General features: G+C 38.8%; 1 protein-coding gene across 1 annotated transcript in view; it reads right to left on the bottom strand.

Moving 5' to 3' along the window:
* SECISBP2L (SECIS binding protein 2 like) overlaps positions 1–21815 on the bottom strand; it is a 30401-nt gene extending 8586 nt beyond the window's left edge. Inside the window, exons 1-13 of the mRNA XM_061446894.1 lie at positions 21680–21815; positions 11144–11322; positions 9461–9785; positions 8826–8961; positions 8180–8409; positions 8069–8093; positions 7170–7285; positions 5382–5513; positions 5004–5087; positions 3801–3968; positions 3502–3643; positions 1698–1867; positions 490–622 (exon numbers count right to left, since the gene is read on the bottom strand). Of these exons, the coding sequence (XP_061302878.1) occupies positions 490–622; positions 1698–1867; positions 3502–3643; positions 3801–3968; positions 5004–5087; positions 5382–5513; positions 7170–7285; positions 8069–8093; positions 8180–8409; positions 8826–8961; positions 9461–9785; positions 11144–11322; positions 21680–21697 (1858 nt within the window). The 5' untranslated portion in view covers positions 21698–21815. The remainder of the gene's footprint in view (positions 1–489; positions 623–1697; positions 1868–3501; positions 3644–3800; positions 3969–5003; positions 5088–5381; positions 5514–7169; positions 7286–8068; positions 8094–8179; positions 8410–8825; positions 8962–9460; positions 9786–11143; positions 11323–21679) is intronic.
* Between the last annotated feature and the right edge of the window lie 2094 nt (positions 21816–23909).

Below are 23909 nucleotides of genomic sequence, written 5' to 3'. Positions count from 1 at the left end.
GTCTCTGGAGTTTCCCAGTTGCTCAGAGCTGTTGCTGCAAATCAATGATCCAGACACTGCAGTTGACTGACAAGACTACTAAACCTTATTTACAGTTTGCAACTTCTGTATCTGGAAAATTTCCAGTCTGCTCATTATTATAAACCACTGTGATCAACATGGCACAGTTGACAACACATCACATTTTGTCTGCTCATCAAAAATGCTACGAACTCTGACATGTTGGGAACATCCACTGAAGAGGAATGAATTAGAAGTCTGTATGGAGATTACGTACTTAGAACCCATACTGCACTCAGCCTTCCACAACTGAGGGACAGACAAGGCATTTTAGAAGAGGGTTCTGGTTTCTAGTATTTAATAATGTTAAAAAAGTTAAAAGATAACATCAATAAATTATGTTGCATTAAAAAGAGGACAAAATATTAAAATAAGCCATTTAGTGCATTTGGGGGGGAGAAAAGCAAAGATAGAGAGATAGAGACCAACCTTCTTGAGAGGCCAGGTCCTGCGACTGATCAGCAGTCACATTTATATGAACCTCTTTTGGCTCATCAGATCCCAACAGGCTGTGGTCAGATGACAAACGGCCTTTCTTCTCTTCTCTCTCTTTCAAAATGATCTAGGAACAAAACCAACAGCTATCAGCATCTGAAAACTGCAGATAGCAAAGAAAAATGTCTTTTTCCTGAATGCAACACAAAATAAACAAGTTGTTTTGAGCTTTCCTACTCATGCCAGCATAGAAAACCCTGAAATCATTTCAATTTCCTCTTTGATCATGAACAGTATTTCATTTCGGCATTATACAGATTGTCTACACAATACTCATACTTCTACATAAACAGTGCTTTCAACAGTTCATTTTAATATTAACTACTTTCACAATTTTTCTGACACATAACACTCTCATTAACAACCCCTTCATTTCCACCCCTGTAAAGAAACCTTATGCAAGAATACTAGTCATCTTTGTGAAGCACCAGAACACAGAAAATCCTTTCTATACAAGAAAGGGCAGTGCAAAGGTAAGTAGCCATGGATAGATCCGTATTACTGTGATAAATAACAACATAAAGGTATTGACAACAGAGAGCTACGGAGGCAGGGAGGGAAGCAACTTAGCCAAAGCCAGCACAGGCACAGCTTTACTAGTTCTAACTGCCCATATCATAAAGTGATCTTGATAAGAAATGTGGCGGTTAAAAAAGGCTTTCATTTTCCCTTCTGATTTCCATACATTGTGTAAACTGTGTACATACCTACTTCACATGTGCACATACATACATGTGCACAGCCAATCATTTCTAAACTTGACTCAAAAAACAATCTCTAAAACCAGAGAAGGAAAACATAAGGTTACCATGCTATATTGCACTACAAGCTAGGTTACAGCATGAAAAAACTGCAAATTCTTCCAGATGTCCTAGTGCTTACAGTAAAAAAAAAATAAAATTAAAAAATCCTTGCAATCTGTATTGAGATAGATTTGTACCATCTACAACTGATTATGGGACTATGAAAGTTATGCTGCATGCCTAGATCCAAAGGACAGGATATCAAGTGTAACAGGAACTAGGAGGTAGTAGTTCACGACTGCCTTACCCAATGCTCATGGTCATGAGTCCTCAAGTAAGGAAATACCAGTTATTTTTGAAGACAGTGGGTCAAGAAACCCCCCAGGTTGACATATTTACCTTTTTAAGTGCTGTAGGGCGTTTCAGTTTTGCAATTTCCCTTTCTTTTCCTCTTTTCACTTTTGGAGCAGTTGAATCCAAAGGATTAAGGCAACCCATTGATGGCTGTCCTTTTGTTAAGGACTTTCTGTTGGTGGATTCTTTGGTATGAAAGGGAGCAGCACTGCCAACTAAATACAAGAAAGATATTAATTCCACCAAAAGACATGTCAGCTTCATTTCAGCACTGTTTTCAGTATTTCCACTGATGAACTCTCAAAGTACATTTTCCTTCCTTGGAAAAAAGCAGCTCATAATGACAGGAAAATTACATCATCAGACATTGTGCTCCCAGATGTTTTTAAGCTTTCTTCAAACTTAGCCTCATGTTTTAGGAAGCTATGGATTCCAGGAAATTGCAAACTTCATTGGTAAGGGATCTCTCTCAAATTGATTTTATTAGTAAGATTTTAATAGCAAGGTAAGTTGCAGATAGTTATCCAAACATTGAGTTTTAGTTGTCCAAGACTTGATTAGTCGACAGGACAAAACAGAGGAGAGTGAAGCATGTAGTTAGTATATCTTCTGCAGGAGAGAGTAAAACAGACTAAAATGGAAATGCCAACTGTTCTTTGCTGAACTTTGTTTGATATAACCTTGACAACATGAATTAATGTTTGAACACAGCTGAAATTCAAAGCAGGTAAATGAAGCAACACACAAGAAGGAAAACGGTAACTATGGCCGTAACAATGGACTCTAGGCTACGTATTACTGCTCAGGAATGAGATTCATCGGTTATAATAGGTAACTACAATAATGTCAACTCTCTATTCAGCAGCAAACATTACAAGAGCTAATTTAATGTTAAGTGTTGAAAAAGAAATAGAGGGAAAAAAAAGCTTAAGTAAACCATTGTATATATTCATCATATAACTTAGTATTCTGTGCATGTCCGATCTTCCTTTATTTTCAAAAAGATACAACAGAACTACAAGGAGGTACAGAGAAAGCAATGTGGAACATGCTTCCACAACAGAATAACTAGACCAGGACTCTTCAGACTACAAAAGATATGACAGACCTTTAAAAATCAGAGGAGAGCAGGGAATGATTTTTCAGTCTTTGTAACAGAGAGGCTATGAAAGCTAACAAAACTGCAAGTGGGGCACAAACCAACCTGACCCTGACCTCCACCCCCACAAAAAACTCCAAAAACAGAGCAGGAAAAGCATCTCCACATAGCATGTGGTAAGTTTAAGACATTCACTGCCATCAGACTTTATAGACAGTAAAAGCATGTGATACAAGTAATAGAAGTGATGGACAGATTAAGGAACAAATTTGGTTTTAGAAAGCCTTGGGTCAGGAGGCCTTGAACTACAATCAGTAGAGGTAGAAGAATATCCTGGAGAGGTATCCCTCTGTGTCAGTCACAGGTATCCTCACTAAGCTGCTTTCCAAGGGAATTTTGTAATATCTGTGGTAATTGTTTGGTTTGACCTAATACAATTCTTCTCATATTCATTTTAGCACTGAATTACAATCAAGACATGAATCCTGAGTTTTGAATAGTAGGTCTTAGGAGAAATTTGTCCTCAACTATACATGGACTTTCACTGCTGCATACTGCAGCTCAGATGAAGACAGCACAGGTGAATTTTGAGAACACATCAAGGAAGTCTTCCCAGGTTTTTATTATGTTTATATTCAAAATCAAAAACTTGACAGAAAAACAACTCAACCCCTATTTCAGATGCTCAGACCCGTCACATTTATATTATCACAAAACACATTCAGCCATGGTCAGGCAGACGAGAAATACCTGTGTATGAGAGAGGCCTGGTGTTGGTGATCTGACGAGCTTTCATTGCTTGCTGCTGCTTTTCAAGAGCTGCTAACATGTCCCCCAGATCTAACTGAACAGGGGTCTTGCTCTTCTTTCCAGCTGCTTTTGATAGAGCTTCCTGTAACACAAACAACATATGCTGATAAATACAAAGAAATAGTGCCTGCAAAACCTTCTTTACAAGGAGAATCTTGGCATTACAGAATAAAGAAGACCAACAAGTAACTGACACACCTCTTTACCAAGTGCTGGGGAGGTGGGGGTGTGCTACTCACTTGAAGTTTTTTCTGCTCCATGCTTATCTCTGAATACTCTTGAGCTGTTGCAAGTGCTGCTGCCAAGGCCTTCTTCTTCTGACTTTTTGCACGCTTTGGTACAGAGGTTGTGATGGGAATTGGAGTTTGGACTATATTGATTGGAGAATTCTCTGGCAAATCATCCAACTAGGATTTTAAACAAAATGCAAGAAAAAACACAATTAAAAGACTTTTCCCTAAAGACCACAGGAAATGTGGCACTCCAGAAACCAAATGAATCATTTCAGTCCTTTGGTCACTAGCATGACATCCCAATTAAATACAGCAAAATGACACAGTAAGTTAACTGAGCTAGAAACTAATGTATTTCATTTTTGCACAAAAACACTACTATATTTCTCTTCAGTTATGCCTTCAGAAGGTTTTCTAGTCTGATTGCTAAATAAGGGAGTGTTCTTACTCCCTCCTGCAAAGATAAGTAACCTGTATGTATGGTCCTGCAAAAAAAAAAAAGTTTAGATCAAGATATTAAAAGAATATCTTTAATAAAAAAAACTGTTCCTACAGCCTTGAAACAAAAAGTTCAGTTTATTTTCATTTCAAAATAAACTACACAAACTGTAGCTATTTCAAAAAACTGACACCATTACTACACATTTGTACACCATACAGTTTTAAGCAAAGTCTGCACCAAAGGACCAGTCTGAACACAAGCCCTTTGAGTCACAAAGAATAACCAGGATATAGTTTATGTATTAACACAAAAAAAACTGATAATCCTCAAAACTAATCTTAACCTCAAAAAAACCCAACTGTTGCATCTACTGTTCACACAAAATTTAGCATGTGACTTCAGAAAGCACAAAACTTGGCAGAAAACCAGTGAGATGGAGAAGCTAGGAGCTAGACTCAATGATCCTTAGAAGCTGCTTCTAACTTGTGACAGTTTATGATACCAAGTGTCTATCTATCCTAGAGTTTCACTTGTTAATCTCATTAACAGACAAAAATCCAGCTGTGTTTTTTTAAAGATGGGTTCTCTGCACCACTTATTTTAATTGGTATTTCTTTAGCATCCAGAGCTGGTAACACAAATACTCCACAAAGAGCCCAGTTACTGCATTAAGTACAGTAGTGGAGACTGAGGAAGAAATTACACGTATCAAGTAGTCTCAAAATTACTTAACTTAGAAACACTTTGCAAAATGAATAATTACTTACTACTTTGGGTGAAATCTTTTGCTGGATGTTACCACTTTTACTGCTGCCATTGTCACTATTCAGCTCTGGAAATTCATCTTCATCCTAAACAATACACAAGAACGAAGAGAATGGAACCAAAAGTCACATGAAAAGCATCAACAGAAACAGCTGCAGCTAGAAGAATAAATTGAATCCTGAAGTCCCACATAAACTAGAAGGGCTTAAAAGTGACACAAAAATAATAAAAAAATAACAAAGCATTTTTGTATTCATTTACTTTTTTTAAAATAAGAATAATGTTTCAAACTAAAGAAATCCAAATCCAATTGGGGGAAACATCATTTATTCCACAACATGCACCACTATAGCACAGAAACAGTTTTCATACAACACTACCTCAAAGTACAGAGGTTCAGGACTCTGCTCTGTTCTGCTTGACTGGCTTGCAGTTAAAGGTTTTTCATGTCGTTTCTGCAAATTCTGCCTTCTTTCTGAAGATGTGCTGTGGTCTCTGCATCTGAATCCAGACTGAAAATAAGGAACAGAATTGGCATTTCACAATTGTAGTTTTTCAAGGTGTGTGTACATGCATGTAAGGCTCCCATGTCTGCCAATCATCAACTAAGGTGACAGTTTTGACAGAATCAGATTTAATAAGCTGTGCTTTTGTGTTCTCCTGGGGTATTTCTGCTGTTGTTTTGGGGTTTTGCTGTTGTTTTAAAACCTGTACCAATATATTCTAGAGGCAGTACCAGATTATTCCCCCCTCCCAAGTCACATGCAGCATCAGAATACATTCACCTCTAAATTTCTAATTAAAAGCAAAACAAAACACAAAAGGTCCTTTTGGCCAAACATGAAGAAAACCACAAGAGCTGCTGGTGAGTATGTAACTCAGACTCTAAGCTTGAGGAACTGTCTGTAACCATGATCAAAAGAACTATCTTCCACTATAAAACTGTTCTGCTTACAATTATTGCCAGGCCAATGTTCAGGCCAAAGTACAAGCACAGAGTTCTCTAAGGACAAGAGACCGCTGTAGTATAAACATGCTTCTGTTTATTACGTGAAAGATTGGTGGTATCCCATGTGCAAGACTGGTTGGCTTAAAGCAAAGCGTGATTTGAACCTCCAATTCTGGATCTTTCATACCAATCTATTTCTGAAGAAAAGGTCCTATAGACCCAGCAAAAATTTAGTTTCAAAGGAAAACTAGAACAATTCTGCCCTGAGGTACAATGAATTTGGCTGGGGAAACCTAATTTAAAACTCTGTGCCTGCTTTGCTCTTAAATAGCTAAAATAACTGCCAGATTTAGAGTCTAAACTATAACTAGATGAAAGGAAACATGGTTCTTCCTACTCTCCCAATTCTACAAATGACAAATAGTGGTTCTAAAAGCACCTGATTTGACTAGAGATTATAAAAAGATTCTGAACTGCCATACTGAACTGTGTACTGCCCGATATGAGCATCGAGCTTCTTTATATAATAAACCCATGGATACCAAATGGGAAGATTCAAGACAAATTAACAGTTGCATCTACAAAACTAAACAGAGCAAGCTACCTCACATATATCTGAGCATACAGACATCTATGACAAAGCTCCCACTTCAACCTCAGCTACTCGTCTGCAATAACCGTATTCAAGCAAAACCTACGCTTAAGCAAAGGCAGATGTCCCCCTCTGCACACACTCTCCTCCCCTCCCTTCACATCATGATCTCTCTTTAGCAAGTTTGAGGGAGGGTTCAGGGTTTTTTTCCCTTTTGAAGTGTGAACGGGTCAAAAACTGAAGTAACTTTTCTACACCTACACTGTATTCATTTCACAGATTACTTCATATATGCAATGTTCTTCCTAGGTAGATACATATAAAGAACAGGCTGCCAAGTAGAAAATTGCCAAGCACATGAAATTTTATTTTTATATATATGTATATATATATATAAATGTGTATATATATATAAATGTGTATATATATATATGATATAGTGCTAGGCAAAGAAACATGCACGGTAAAAATGTGCAACTGGACTTTTAGGTTGAATTACAACACTTTGCATTCACCATTTTCATTAACTGTTCTTTGCATTTTGATTTTATAATGCATTTAACATTTCTTATTTTCACATATTACAAGAAACTGAATGCTTAGACTTTAGAACCATTAGCAACATACCTGTGCACTGTTCCTTTGCTCAGCTTGTCTTCCACCTCTAGAAAACGTCTGAGTTTTTTCAATCCAAGGTTTTTTTTGAGTTGCCTGGGAATTTACATTAGTCCAACTTATACCAGCTGAAAAACAGAAATGCCTTCATTGAAAAAATTAGTATGACAGAATACGTCATAACAATACACATGCCATCAGAGCCGGGAAAACAATTTTGATATAAATAAAGTTCTCTGAGAAAGTCTAATTCTCCTCTGACAAGGATTCCCCTCTTACTTCTGTAGCTGTATCCAGATGTTAGCAAAATTAAGGAAGTCTTAATGGAAAAGTCAGATTACAGACATTCAAACTGCCAAAAACCGATCATCAGGAAGCTGTCAGGTTCACACTGACATTCATACGGATTTGGATCCAGTCATTAATAGCAGCCACTAGCCCTACTCACTACTACCAGACTAAAAATATTTGTTCATATTACCATACTTCTTTACAGTTTCTATAAAAGCATCAGTACTTCTCAAATAGAGAATGAGAAGTCTTCAATTCTATTTCTACCCTAGCAACTGCAGTTTCACAGGGTAAGGAAGCCTGAGGATAAAACACAACAGAAGCACAGCTTTATCTGAATGCTTCCATTGCAGTCTCTAGCTTTCTTTAATTCTTTAAAAGCAGCTGTTGATAAACCATTAGTGATAGCTACTTATACACCAATTCACTCGACAAATAACTGGGGCCTTAATGGAGGTGGTGGAAATCACAGTAAAGACATATCTTCAGAAGTATCTGATCAATCAGGGTAGCATGCTGGAAGCAGATCAAAAATGATTCCTAGCAAAATGTAACGAAAAATAAATACAAAAGTGACCCAGCTAAATTTTAAACAGCTCATGAGCTAAGACAATACTTACTTGTACTTACTGATGGCTCTACAACCTGAAAAGGGAAAAAAAGTTTTCAGTAATTTTTACTAGTCTTTAAGAAACAAATACAGTTAATTTATTCAGTTATGTATTACATACATTCATTGCACAAGAATCTGTATTTCTTGAAGTCATGGCTGCAGCCTGGTTATTGCCATGCTTAGGACTACAATAGCCACTGTCACTGTCAATGTCCGCTTCACTTGCACCCTGTTCACTAGAGGACTCTGCGGCAGGGTGAGAAGTTCTTCTGCGCCTGCCTTTTGATTTCCAAAGCATTGTAGAAGCACTCTCAGAAAGTGATTTATTGGCTATATCTGAAGGGAAATCTGCAAGAAAAAAGTAAATAAGTTACTTGTGCAAGAATTGTTAAAGGACATGAAAAGCCTATGCATCATAAAAGAATAAGGAAAGCCAAAGTCTTTGCACATGACAACAATCTCCTAAGAAAATTAAAACCAGCATTGTATTTGAACATATGTCTAGATACAGCTATTAATAATAACCAGCTCTTTCAGGAAGAGCCCGCTTTTGTCAGGGGAAAGAAAATCCCTGCAGAAATACCGTATCATTGCAACGTTACAATGTGACATACTGAGTAGGTCTCTGCAACTCTTAGCATATTTTCATTGTATTTTTGATCCACAAAGCCACATCTAAGCCAGAGCCACCTTCTTTTAGGAAGGATGGTGACTGACATGTACTACTAGCTATTTTGTACATCCAGAACACAAAAAAACCTTACCTGTTTGCTGTGAGGCATCAACCAGCAAAACAATCTTTGATCTGTTCTCAGGACCTGAAGAACTGGTCTCCTTTTGAGTGGCAACATTTTTCACTGGAGGACGTTTACTTTTTATGTGCATCTGTAACTGCTGTTGCTGTTTTAAAAGATTAGCCACACACACGTCATATGATTTGACTTCACAGTTGTAAACAAGGCAACTAAAAGTTCTAACGCTCTCTACAGAAGCCACATGTTTAAAGACAAAAAAGATTAAGGGAAGCATTAATAAAAATATCAGACTTATTTGCAGTATTTTCTGAATGAATAGGGTTTTATAATATGGAAATACATAAAAAAGGGTAAAAGAAGTATGGGCATACTTCCTTTGCTCTCTAAGGAAGTAACTAAGCTCAGACCAAACCAGCAAAGACGCAGTGGGAGTTTCCCACATTATACGTGCAGGCTCTATAAACTCACCAACTACTTTACCAAGAATTTTGCTATTGTCCTATTAATACCTACCTTTTCTGCACACCTTTCCTTCCATTGATACTGCTGCCATAGTATCATTTTACTGAAATAAGATGCATTTTTCCTGGGCAAAGATATTTTCTCTACACAGTTTTACTTATCCTATTAAAAAACAGACTCACTTTTTGTATGACTGGTCCCCTGTTGCTGCTTCTGCTCCGCTGACTGGATAACGGAAAGACCTGGCCCGATGGGTTGGGACGCTCAGTGCATTCTGTAGTAACTGTATTTACAGTATTTGCTGTTTGAAAGGGTGCAGAATAAGGGGTAGGGAAAGGATGATAGAAACCCATGACCTGAGCACATGGTGCTGGCATCAGCTGATAATATGTATATTCTGTAGAAACAGGAGGTTGCGCAGATATTATAGGATAAGCAAGGTATGGTCCTGCAGGATTTGGGTTGGGTTGCTGCCATCTGATGTCATTGTTGTATAACGGAAACTGTCTGCAAAAATCAAAAAGAAAGGCAACTGCTCAGGAAGTTTCTCTCTCTCAATCTTTACTACCTCCTTAAAAAAGGAACAGAAAACAACCAATCTCATTAGTTTCATGAGCTCTTAGCTTTTAATAACTAAACTTAAATTTATTAGGACTTCAAGATGCTGATCAACTGATTCACAAGCTCACATTACATTCAAGTGCAAGACAAGTACTTCTGTCGATCTTGCATTTGTACAAGTTCATTAAATTTCCAATATGAAACAAAATGTAGGCATTTATTTTCACAAGTACTTTGTTTCCATTACAATTTCAGTAATATAACCAAAGTACACACCTAAGTTTACACAAGGTAAGCTAGCAGACACATGGAACATTAGCCAACACAGGGGCAAGTACTTAAGTATGTTAAGTTGCCAAGTCACCCTTGGTCAGAATTCCTATGAAAATGCAGGCCTTAAGCAGCACACATGAAAACAGGCATTTAGGACCTTACTACTGAAACCAAGCCCAAAGACTTCTTCCTGTGTTTATTTGTGATACAGCATACTACTAGAAGACCCCCTTGGAAACTACGAACCCAAGTCTCTCTCTTCAGATCCCCAAGAGACTGGGAAATCTACATGGAAAATGCAGAGGCCAGAGTATTAGACAAAGAGTAAGAAAAGGTCCAGTATAATTTTATAGATCAGCAGCAGGCACTTGCTAAGTATTATTTTTGTTCTTCATATTCCAGTACAGCAGCACTGAAGTGCTATCCTAAGCAAACACTAAGTACATTTTTCAAAACCAAACAGCAGTAATTGTTTATGCCTTCAGAGTTGACTATTTATATTGAAGTTGTGCATTTAGTGAATACCGCAGTTGGGTAAGGATAAAGAGCATGTGGGTTAGAATAAAGGAGTTCCTAAACAAAATGTATTATAACTCATTATGCTAAAAAGACAACCCTGGATACAGCTACACAAGTGTCATCTGCACAGTGTTTTGCACCAAGGTTGAATCCAAGTTATACACATGGAGCCTTGCTTCAGCATCAGAGATTCAGATACAGACCTACTGACTGCCCTAGAAGATGCAAGAGCAGAGCAGGTGACATTGTGGAGAATTTCGAATCATAGAATTTGTACCAGACATCTACAGCCAGGGCAAGAAAAGCTGCAAAGAATATGAATAGAGATAAGTAGAGGCACAGAAGTAAGTAAAAAAGATCTGGGACAGGGAAACTTCACCCTCGCCCATGAACAGTCACAAAATTAAATAAAGTGGACATAATAAATAAGCTCCCTGACTCCTCTCAAGTCTACCAAAAGTTTAAACTCATTTAAAAACACATCTTTCATGAAGAACACAACTATTTATTACCTATTGGGTTGGTTTTCCTGTACAAATGGATAGCACGTGATCAGGTAGCTAGGGATAGGAGTTGGTTCCATGCCATTAATTCCTCCGCTGTCGTTAGGAAGCGCCATTGGGATCATTAGTGTTTCTGGACCCTTCTTCTGAGGAATAAATGGTTCTACTTCAGCTGACAGCTTGACATTCTTAAAAAAAAATAGAAACAATGTCTTCATTGAATACAACCATAGATTGCTTGGGAAAATTCAGATTCATAATGTTGTACACTATATACCACAAATAGCAGGCAAATGTATGACAAGACTACAGGGTTCCTTAAACTGAAAGAGACGTAAAACAGTTGGCAAGCACTTGTTATATCCTTCCCATCACAGGGTGTAAGACAGATCACCAACATTTGGCATTTGTATTAACCTTTACATTTCAAAGTGCGAAAACTAATTAATTTAAAAGGGACTGAAGTTCAGATCTTGCAAATGATATACTAGTCTGAGCACAGAAAGAAATCAAATTAGCGCTGTAGGTGGAACACAGTTCTGGAGACTTTCAAAAGTGAAACCAACATATGGAAGATATAGTAATGCCTGACCTGCTCTACAAATCTGACCATGTTCCTAGGCAATTATAAAGAAGATTTTTCAGCAGTAAATCATAGGTTTACTACAAAAATAGATGGCGTATCGCAGAACCACCACCCCCCACATATTCCATCTGCACAATTTTAACATATGTTAAAGTGTTAAGAATATAATTATATTTTGCCATGAAGCCATTAAAGACTGCTTAGAAATTAAGTTTTAGAAAGCAATTTAAAGACTGCTTTCAAATAAAAGTATCTCTCCCAGTCCTGAAGGTATCCCCAAAAGCTTATATGGTGTTTTTACCCAAACTTTTTGTCTTGTACAGAATGGCTGGATCTTAAACAATGAAAAATTCTCTATTCAGTACAACTGCAGATCCAAAGTACCCTTAAATTCTGTATTCCATTTTAAGTTACATTCAGCCAAAAAGCATGTATTTGTACAAAGATTTCAGCTTATTTATACTTGTCGCACATTAATATCTCAATGAACACCAATTCTCTCCAAAGGAGGCAAGGATTCCAGAAACTTTTCCTTCCATTTGTCTAAAAGCATTCCAAAGGCAGCGCATAACCTATACAAGTACATGCTCCTATTCTACAAAAGCTTGACTGTTTGATGTGCTGAGGACAGCATTATATCCTTTCCATTACCTGCAGAACATCCACATGAAAAGAAACAATTAAACAATGGGAGCTCTGAAAACATGATGGCGCGTAGTCCTGCGCCTACCACACACTTCTCAGTCCATGTCCTTGCTCAGCACACCCACAGGCAGTCTTCCTGTTCAATATCTGAATCTATAAGCCTACTATAAGTCCCCAACATTCTTTTTTTTTATTAAGATCGTGCATTTCTTTAGCAGCTTGGAGGTGGAGGGCTAAGTCCAAAAAATGTTTTGAAAATACAGTTGTTCCAGTGAGCAAGGAAAGCTACTTTTACTTGATGAGTAGGTAAATACACCAGCATGAACTAGAAAAAGTGAGGTCAAGACCCACTTATGCAGAGTACTAGACCTTTGTTTAGTTAGTCTGACGCGTTTACATACAAGAAAATCTAATTACTAAGCAACAGGTAGAATCATCATTAAGTAAATTACTAAGACCATGAGTTACACTGTAATTCACCAAACAAGCTGCAAACCAACTGGTATTTAAGTACTTTACTGTCACATAATCTTCAGAAGGGAAAGGAAAAAAAAACACTCCATAGTTGAGACTGTAAAAGCTCCCTTTCATTTATTATATTCGCTATTAAAACATCAGAACTACCAGAAGCATTTTCAATACAGATTACCTATGATTACAGTATTAGAATTCCCTGTCAATTTTGAAAATTAAACCAGATGTTTTGCTCAATCCATTTTCAGCTCCAAACACAACATTCAAGCTAGGTAATTGCAAAGATGGTCGTTCTGTAGCAGCTATTTGGATGACTAGTACAAGTGGAATCAAACTTCTCCTATAAACAGTGCTATTATATACAAAGCATCTGCCTCTTTTTATTTTTACCCTTCCATTATCAAATTATCAAAATCTCATACTTCATGAGATTTTAGGCAGTTAGCTACAGTATTAGCTCAAATTTCACCAGCCACCTCCTGTAAACATCAGTTCGTCGAATAATTTTACTTAAGCATCACTCACTTTTTCCAAATACTGAGCACCTAACTAAAAATTAATTACGTAAACACAGCCAGAAGCTTTCTACGTGAAACATTATTTAGGATAGCAGAGAGTTGTCTGCAAGTATTAATTTGAGATCAAAGTTACACCCTTAACAACTTCGATGGTAAGATGTTCTGCAAGCCACAGTGACCAAAGACAAAGCCTGGTATACCTGGACTAATAATAAAAAAGTTATATAAAAAGAGGGGGCAGGAAGCAAAAATCATGAAGTAGAGAGTCCATTGTTATTTTTAACCATTTCCTGAGAGGCTTCTCTAACTTTGGGCTTGTCAAGGTGTGCTAAGAAAGCAGAAATATCCCTTCCAACAAAATGAGTCTCTGCTTTCATAAGCTTATTTAGTAAGAACATCAGTCATTTACAGATAAAATTGTAGCATAAGAGACTTGAAGTTTTAGCAGCAATCGAGAGGAAAACAAAACTTCTAAATAAATAAATGAAAGGATAAAAGTAGAACTAGAGCGGCAGAAAGGGAAACAGTATGTCTTAGTAAGTGACAAGATACGCTATTCTTGTCAAAAAGCGGTTAATAATGACTGTTGTGAAAAAGGTTATGGCTACAAGCACCAGTACAAAAGTATCACTACCTGCTGCGCAACAAGGTCTACTTTACAGTGGAACGATCACCTTTAAATCTTTTTCAGCTCCTGAAGTTACATACAGAGTACAAGCCATGGTGCAGGTGCAGTGGCAGCACCTAACTTGTGCAACACAAGTCAAACGCACTGCTCTACAGAGAGCTTCCTCTGACCTCAGGCACATCCCTCCGCAGCTGGTGACTCACCCACCCCTATGCAAAACTCCAAGGCATTCTCCTCCACACACAGCACCATGAGGATAAACACTTTCCATTAACTGACTAACTAAAAAAAACCCCTCTAATGCTTACGTACACTTACACATAACAGAAATACCAACACTGAAATCCCTCCCAGAAACTAGAAGGGTTCTTTTTATGCTATTTCAAGATCACGAAGCAAAAATATTTAAGAATAGATTCAGTTGTGGGCTGGCCTACAGAGCTGAACAGCATAAACTTTAAAGGAATACACCAAGGCTGTCTCATCCATAAGGAATTTAACAGTAAAAACTGGGCAAGTGCTTTATAAATACGGTGTTTTTCATGAAGTTCTGAAAACTTTCAAACAACTACCCCTAATCTACTGGTCAGTACCTCCTAGCAACATGTCAAGTGAACTTTATCCAAGATACTAATTATACACCACTCTAGTGCTGGTTTGGAAAATAGTCAACATTTTATTTGTGACTGAGGTTGGGAAAAGATCCTTATTTTAAAGGTCTTTTCCTGTCTGTCTGCTCTTTCCCTATATTATTTTGGAAAAATAAATCCTCATTCCTTAATGGCGAGTCACTTGCAGAATGGTCTCATTACAGGGTTTTTTGTGACATTGTATTATACCATCATTTATTATTAGTATTATGTGAGAACAGTCTTTCACATCAAGTACTAAAAGAAGGAGATATAACTGGTCAAAGCAGGAGCCAAATGACTCTCATCAGCAAGGCTGCCATAGTGAAGTATTTCTTGTCAATTTGCAAAGACAATCCCTACCTTACTTTTCTATTTAAGTATTTTGGATGGAATTTAACTCACTTTAACACTTCCAGTAAAAGTAGAATTATTATATTTTTTGTTTCTATTTAAATAATAAAAAACCCCTACAAAACAAAAAACAAAAACCCCAACTCTCTTAAGTAACTTTACAAGCTGAAGAAAATGTCATTGGATTTCATTTCAAGACCAGGTTGGACGAGGCCTTGGGTGATATGGTTTAGTGGGAGGTGTCCCTGCCGCCCATGTCAGGGGGGTTGGAACTTGATGATCTTAAGGTCCTTTCCAACCCTAACTATTCTGATTTCTCCTGCTTGATTTTGCTAAGCTTAAACAACTTTGAGATGCCCAAAGTAGAACAACTTTGATGTTTCCTTGCCTGTTCCTCAGCCTCTTCTACAGGTAATGATTAACTATTGCTACGACAGATCAATTGGCTGATGTACTTAATAACCATTTTCTGTACAGCTCATAACATATGTAGCTTACCTGCAGTGCTGAAATAAATATACAGCATATCCTGTAATCATAAACACATATGGGTGTATTTGAAAGTTAATTTCTTTTTTCGCCTACAGAACTTAGATAGGTCTGTTATTTTAGGGAATCAAAACTGCATTTCAAAAATCTTTTACATGCCTTACATCTTAAACACAATTTTCTTGTGCAATTTAACCTGTACCTACAGGTTGGGTTAGTCTGAGGTTTGGTTTATGTTGGTGTTTTTTTTTAAATGCTTGCAAGAAACTTGTTTCAGCAAAAAGAACAATTTGAGGTAAAGCTCTGGTTTTCAATTTTGCAATTTGTTCTGTAGGCATCGTGTAAGTGTGTGTGTATATCCATATAAAATATATATATGCTAACTCACCAGAACAGCAACTAAAAACTTGAAAACCTTAATACAAGTGTTACAAAACCATTCTGTAAGCATAATATAAGCAGTACTCAGCACAACTGATACATTTCATGAAACAACAAATCCCCATTTCCACTTCAGGGTAGAAAACAAAGACAGCTCAAGTGTATTACTAGCTAAACAAATTAACTTCAACATATTACTTCCTTATAGTACCTTACCAGTCCCTCTAAAATACTTAGAAGTTCCTTTTTACATAGGATGCGTCTTCAGATGAGGACAGTGAACTTTAACTTGAAAGCAAAAAGGGGAAGCAAATGTATCAAGTCAGGAACCAAACCAACACATAAACAGAATTAACTCTCCAGTGTGATTACCCAGGCATTTCAGTACTTTTCACAGATGGTTAGTGGTTTCATCTGACACCTGAAGGAAACAAAACAGCAACGCCAAGTAATTTGCCCCAAGTCATCTAAGCAGATTTTTTTTAGGACTATCCTTTACTCATCTGGGAGGGAAGACTGGTGAAGAAAGACAGCAAAGTAACTTCTTTTTTAAATAGTATTTTAGGTCTCCTGGCTCCTAGTATGTTGCCAGAATAACAGGCATAATATTTCCTTAATAGTGTAAGAAGAAAAAGTGAAACAGAAAGCAAAATAAATAATAATCAATTTAGTAAGTAAAGGTGCTGCTAATTTCTTCTCGTGCTGGACAAGCAAAAAGTATCTCCAACAAAGACTTCTTTTTTCTTCTAACAGGTAGTCTCTGTGTCTCTTTGGCCAGACACAGAAATAATGATAAAACAGTTGTTGTTGGATTTGGTTTTTTTTAAATACCATGTTGACAGGCTTAAGACTCAACAGAAAATGCAATCAATGACAACTGAAGTAAACTTCAGAGTAAGGGATGAGATCCTTCTTTTAAATAGTATTTTGTTTCAGAAGCCAATACTAAGTGCATAAACAAAGTCCTTGCAAATATGTATGAACACAATTCCTCAAAGACTTAATCCACACAGTTCAAATGGAGTGACAAGTGCAAATAAAGAGAACCAGCAGGACTGACTATGCCACTAGGTTGCAACCACAAGCAAGCAAAAAGAATTAGACAAGAAAAATTTGTTAAGCACTGAAGGATTTGAGGGAAGGTTTCCACACTTTTCCTAATCCTTTCAACACAACACTTGTGCTACTAACTTATGCTCTAATTGCATTCACAGTACTAAGATTTATTCTAGCCTGCATCCACTAAGAAATTAGTGCTTTGCCACTGACAACAGTAAATACAGGGTCAGACCCTAAACAGTTAATACAGAGTAGTGTATAGTTTTGATCAAGCAGTCTAAAGGCAAACACCGCAAATGTTGCAAGACCAAACTTTATTTTGGAATGTAACCTTTTCATGTTTATTCAACCTTTCACATCACAAAGCTAAACAAAGCTTTATTAGAATTTATCTTTCATAACCAAACTCAATTCTAAATATAACCTTAAGTCATGCTGAAACATCAGATTTTCAATCACTTGCCTGTCAATGGAAGCACACCCCTTCAAAAGAAACCAACGCTTTTACAGAAGTCTCTTTTGTAGATATGCCTAGTTTCGATTTACAAAATGTTTTGCAGTAGCTCATTACATATTTCAGTCCAACAATTACAACTCTTTCAAGACAGCATATATACTGAAGTGATCCTTTGTTTCCTATATAAAAGCTACTGTAGTCATCAACAGCTGCAAAGACAGAAGATGACACAAGCAGGAACAGACTGGTAAACTCTGTCCTGCAGTTATAGCACTGTATGTTTAATCTTAGAAAAGTTTTTGTTCATTGTAGCTTAATGTCATTCAGCATTTTCCATTAAATAGTATCTCTGTCAGCTAGCTCTCAGAAAAGAACACTTGGATATCAATCTTGCCATTTACAGGGTGAGAAAATAGACACAGATGCCACATTTCAGAGGGCTATAATAAAATCAGCTGCTTTGCTGTCTCAAAGTCTGGAAACAAGAAGTCTCATCACAAATATAAGATAAAAAAACAGCTCCAAACTCTCCTGGTTTTAGAAAAACAATCCTACTTCTGAATTTTGAATTTAGTATTTTAAAAGCCATTTTAGTAGTAAGACAGGTCACATTTCCTCTATTTTAAGAGAAACTTCACAAATATGGAAGCCACAGTTTCTATAATTAGTTGCTTCTAAGTGGCAATACTTCAGGAATGGTAAATATGCAGTCCAACTGGAAACACCAGCAGCAGGCCATTTAACAAAACACAAAATTTAATCCTCCTTATTTAGATTTAACACAGTAATTTCAATGCAACACTTCACGTAAATACTCTATGAAGTTAGTCTTTCCCTTTCCCCTCAGCTCATAAGGGAACCATGCATAATTATCTTCCCTTTCACAGAAGAAAGTACCACGCTCCGAATGTAACAAAGCTAAGTATAAACATTTTTATGTATATGTAGAAATTGGCAAGTGACACAATATGACAAGTTGCCATGTTTAAAACAAAACAAGAATATTCTAGGGGAAAAAAAAGGGGGCTGGTGGTGGCAAAATTTAATGTTTACAGTTACAAAGCTCATCTAAAGATTTAAAAAAGGCTACCAAGAGGATCCTCTTCACTTTAGTTTACAGCATTCAACAGTACATACAAACTTCAAAACTCACACTACCAATGTGAAGTACTAATATCTGAACGCTTTGTAACTTATGTACTAAAAGTATTAATAGAAACCATTCATGTAAATCAGCTTCCTCATCTCCACAGACTACTCAAGGCAAGCAAATTTGATCAAAAAGATGTTCATATATCATATCAATAACATTCAAATTTACTGGAGAAGATGTTCTCTAAAAACGTGAAACTCACAAACTCTAAGTTCTGCCTTTTCAAGGTTCAAGAGAAAAAAAAACCACACAAAATGTACAGCACAGGAAAGCTGACCTTTTCCAGTTTGCCTCAGTTGAAAATTCTGCTGTGGGTAAGAAAAACTGAAGGAAATTGCAGGGGATAAATAGCACAAAATATAGAACTAGTGCTACTTCTACGGTAAGCATATTATCAAGCCAACTGTCTAATGGTCAAGAATAGTAGAGGCAAGCAGAACAGGCTGTCTTTAAGCAATACTAATACAAAACACAGGTCACTGATTTTGCAACTTCACCTGATTTCTCAACTGCACTAATAGAACTAAATGTCTTAATCATAGGGCAAGACACGCGTGAGAAAAATCAGAGCACAGCAGTGTCTTTGAGAGGGGAAGGTGCAAGTTGTTTCTCCTTAGCTTTCTATCACAATCGGCTTCAATGGAAAGAGTGACAGAGGTCATGTGGCAAGTTCTGTCTCTTGTATGAATATAACCTACACTTAACTGCTGAAACCCATGCACTTTTTAATGGGAACAGTTACAGTTCTGGTGTAGACAAAAGTAAGCTTCTACACCCACCACCAAAAATCACAACACATCCTATCATAAAATAATTGTTTTTAAACAACATGACTATGTTTTCTTCTGTGTCAGCTGTCAAAATATCAGTGAGCATATAAGAATAGGCAAAGTCATACCAGGATTTAGGTAAGAGACACCTGAATGGTTATCTAGAATCTTTGTCGTTTAGTTGTCCAAACGTTCTTGGTGCGTGGCATCTCACATGGATTTACTGAGCCAACACCACAAAACATTCTTCAAATACTTCCCCCCCCCCCCCAAGCATTTGCTATCTCCCTTTACTCTTGAAATACTATAATGTAGGACAATATTCCTACTTCATATTGTAATTCCACAGTAGTGATTTCTATCAGCATGAACAGTTACCATATTGCAGCTGAAAGAATATTCAGGGGGAAAGGAGAGAAGAGTGTAAGCACTGTTAACATACGTCTGCAAGCTTTAATATTCATATATCAGATGCCATGCAATACATGTGCAGAAAGGCGCCCATATCAAAGAAAAGATAAACCAGCACCCAAAACTGATGCAACCTTATCAAATACACGGGAAAAGGAGACTACATTCAATTGTTACAGCATTAAAGGTTCAAACCTAAAGCATTTAAGGATCTGCTAATCAAAATGCTACTGCACAAGGAGGAGACACAAGCAATAAGATAGTTGAATCACTTTAGAAACTCATCAGGTGTCAATTACTTGTCTGCCTAGAAGCCTTACTAGTGAATAAGGAACCGACAGGACTAGATATGCTGCAAACAGAATAAATAAGACGGTTCTTCCTTTAAAGAGCTTAAACACACCTCAAAGTTGAAACACTGGACTTAGTTAAGGTAATCAGAGTCAATATTTTACACTATGAATAACACAACGATTCTCAGTTTTCATGAGCTATTTCCAACAAACAAAAAGAGAATGGTTTGATAGGGGCATGTGCGTGAACCTCCAGTAATGAAGAACTCAAGCAACAAGGAATAAATATTTTACAAGTGTACTGCAGTACTAATTACAGATGAATTGAGGGGAGGAAAGGGAGCACAGGTAAAACCCTAAACCCAAGATTTTAAAGCAAAAAGGTCAGACTACTGTTAATCTTACAGAATAAGATTAGTTCTATATGAAGGTAAATAAGAAAGCATGAAAAGAAGTGAATTTAAAGTAATTCCCACACCAGAAGGTTTAGTAAGAAAGACACAGCAGGAGCCATACTGTAATATCTTCACAGAGTGCATTCTTACTCAGTATGTACTTTGCTACAGGAGCTTGTGTTATTTTATTTATTAACCCAACTATTAGAATCCCTGGAGATGCCAAACCTGAAAATGACAAAAAAAGCATAGTAATTTGTGAATTTTCAACACATTCTGTGGAAACAAAAGCTCAGAAGTAAGATCAGGTTACTATGGATGGTAGCATTCATTCTACATACACCTTTCAGAAATACCTCCTGATGATGAAACATTTTATTGCATATAAGTAATAAATCCTACAAACTCTTAAGTCCCAGTTTAAGCATCTTCCTAACTACAGTATGGCAAGTCTTAAGAATAACTCAAACAGATTACCTTGACAAAGCTAAGCTAAACATCGAGGGGGAAAAAATAGCAACTTGCAGGATTAATGAGTTATATCCAACTCCTTCCTTCTCTTCTAACCAGCTGTGACCAACAGCTACGTCCCAACAGAGAATCTCAACCTGAACCTGGTATTGCAGTATCTCAGCAAGAGTGACACATCTCGTGTTGTAAAGTTCTCAAAAAGCCCGTAAAAGTCTCTCCTAGTGACCGGACAAGTTTAAATCTAATTTCACTAAATGCAATTATTGCCTAAGCTTGAAACAAAGCCTGCAGAAACAAGACAGGTACAGGCCAAGTCAGACCTACGCACCCCTTCGCGAGCACCGACAGGAGCCGCACGCTCCACAACCCACCCCGGCAGCCCCTGCCCGGCCGGACACCTCTCGCGGGCGGGCAGCGCCCAGGCCGGGCGCTAGCGACCGACACCGCCCGCCGCGCCACCGACCCAGCAATACGCGCTAAACTCCGGTGCGCAGCCTGTAAGCCGCCCCGTCTACAGCCCGCAGAGGGGCCCTTCTTCGGCGGGGAGGTATGCCAGCCCCCACCCCGGCACGGTAGCCCCCGTCGCACCCCTCGCACCAACGCCGGCCCCAGCAGGCCGCGGGCCGCACCCTGCCCCTCCGCTCAGCCGGCGTCCGCCGGGCCGGGCCTGACAGCCGCGGGTCTGACAGAGCCGAGCCGCCGCCCCAGCGCTCCCCTCCGTCCCCCGCCCGGCCGCTCAGCCCCCCGCCCTCACCGCGGCGCCGGGGGCGTAGCTTGCCCCCTCCCGCCACAGCTGTTATGCTCTACTCAGCGCCGAACCCGCCCCTCACACCTTGTCCGCTTTGTCCATGGCTCCAGCTGGGCTGGGCGGCGGCTCTAATAAGGACGGCGGAGAACCCGAGACGCCCCCGCCATGGCGCCCGCTGCCCCCGCTGCGCTCCCGCACACACCCAGCGCGGCGCTGGTCCCGCTCGCAGCTATCACGGAAACCGAGCCCGGCGACGCCACAGCTGGGGGCGGAGCGGGGGACGGTGGGGCGGGAGCCGCAGGGACGGAGGCCGGGCGGGCCCAAGCGGCGCGGAACGCCTTCACCACAGCGCTGGCGGGGGGCTGTGCTGGGTGCCCCCTCCCCGGCGCGTTCCGGCCCTCGAGAACAAGCGAGGCGCTGGCTTAAACGTTAGAGAGAGCTGCGGGGGTGAAGGGGGGCCCGGAGCTGTCCCCTCCGTCCGAGGCGCCGCAGTGTGCGGCAGGTGCATCGCAGGGCCCTGCGCTCAGGGCCGGTGTCAGGGGAGCCTCGGGCCGGCGGCGTCCTGGAAATTATCTGGAACATCGAAGGAAAGTGGAAAAACCGTGGTTCGTTCAGAGGCAGAAACCTAAAATTGAGTCAGAAGCGCCTCGGGGGCAGGCGGGGCTGTGAGCGGGGCCCGGTGCGGGCCGCCACCAGGACGGGAGGGACGTTGTAAGACACGGGCTCCAGCACAGCTTGTTTCTCTTTCATTGCTGTTTTGGTTCTAACTTGTGTTTAGTTACTGTAATGCCAGCACAGTCCATGAAACCGTGTTCGCCACTGAGGCTGGGGAGTACAGACAGTGCTAACAGTCCTCCCATACACACATCCAATGTGTTAGTTCTTACCTTTCATTAAACTAGTATGTCCACTGCCTTGGGCTTAATGGACCTCATGCTATATGAACATTACTAAATCATGGCAAAGAGACAAAAAAAGTGGAACTAGACTACCCTTGTAAAAGCCATATGCAAAGGACATTCTGGAGCAGACTCTTGAACGCTTCCAGGTGAAGTGTGTGTATAAAATACGTAAATGCAAGAAGCAAGCTTCTGCTTGATGGAGGTTCTTGTGAAGAATACATGGAAAAGGACAAAGCGAACCTGTACCTGAATTTGATGGCAAACATCTCTACAGAGCAATTTTGCTAGAGCTTCCTAGATTTAACCTGTATAATTATTTAATCTTTCCCTAGTTATGTTCATTATGCTGTGTAACAGTTTGTGTTTTCTAACAAAATTATTTCTTGGATTAATCATTGTAATCCTTAGTATTTTCTTAATAAGTTCTTAATATTTTCTTAGTAAGTTCTTAAGAGTTGATCTTCACCATTATAACTTCATATGTAACATATGGTATTATGAAGATGGCTATTACATTGCACAGCAAGTTCCCATCTTGCGAGGTGAGACAATCAGTGCCTCCTCTGCTATACTGTCCACAGGAGGCGGATCACCATCCAAGCGTAACTTTTGCCTTGATGTCTACAACACTACTTACATTCTGTGCCTTAAGCTTTCATGGACTTGCAGCCAACAAAATCATAGGTCCCCTGGATCACAGGGGAAAAGGAGTGGGTAAAGTTGTAATCCCAAATGATAGGATTTCTAGTAACTTCAGTGAGTACAATGTTCTACTACAAGTGGAGAGAACAGACTGGCTGCTGCTGCACCTTAATTAATAGGGAAACCTCATCTTAATGGGAGAAGCTGCAGCAGTTGTACACTTGATATGCACTTCTGTATCCCAGCACTTGACAAGATTAAATAGTAAGCAGAACTAACACAAGTGTTCATAACCCTAGGAAGCCATTTCAAGGTAGTAACGCAGATTAATTTGAGGTTATGATGTTATGTTCCCAGGGGCTTTTACACAATGACATTTGTTATTTCAACACAAGTCACAAAAATAAAACTGAGGATTAAGCTGGTGCTATCAAGAACTTTCAGCTGATGCAATGGAACAGCATTTCATCAGTAACTGATGAACTTAAATAGGAGATGTAAATCTACAGATATATCATAATGAAACATAAAATAAGCCACCTAAACTTACTCTTTGTAAATCAAACAACAAATCTCTACTGAGTGAAATGTATTTTATTCCCAATAGTTGAATGTGTATTGTTTTTTTGTGCAAAATAGGTTGACTGCTTTAAAACCTAGTCAATTTTCCTCTCCCAAGTAATGTGGGAGAACTTGCCTGACTGGACAGAAAACAGTGAAAAAATCCCACTGAAACAACTAGAACAATGTATTCTTGTATTAGCACACCA

Source organism: Pezoporus flaviventris, unplaced genomic scaffold (assembly GCF_033815535.1).
Source record: "Pezoporus flaviventris isolate CSIRO_AGI_PZ_B2104156 unplaced genomic scaffold, CSIRO_AGI_Pfla_v1 ptg000006l, whole genome shotgun sequence".
Lineage (NCBI taxonomy): Eukaryota > Metazoa > Chordata > Aves > Psittaciformes > Psittacidae > Pezoporus > Pezoporus flaviventris.
The sequence above is the reverse complement of the archived record's forward strand: the minus strand, read 5'-3'. Positions and strand labels throughout refer to the sequence as shown.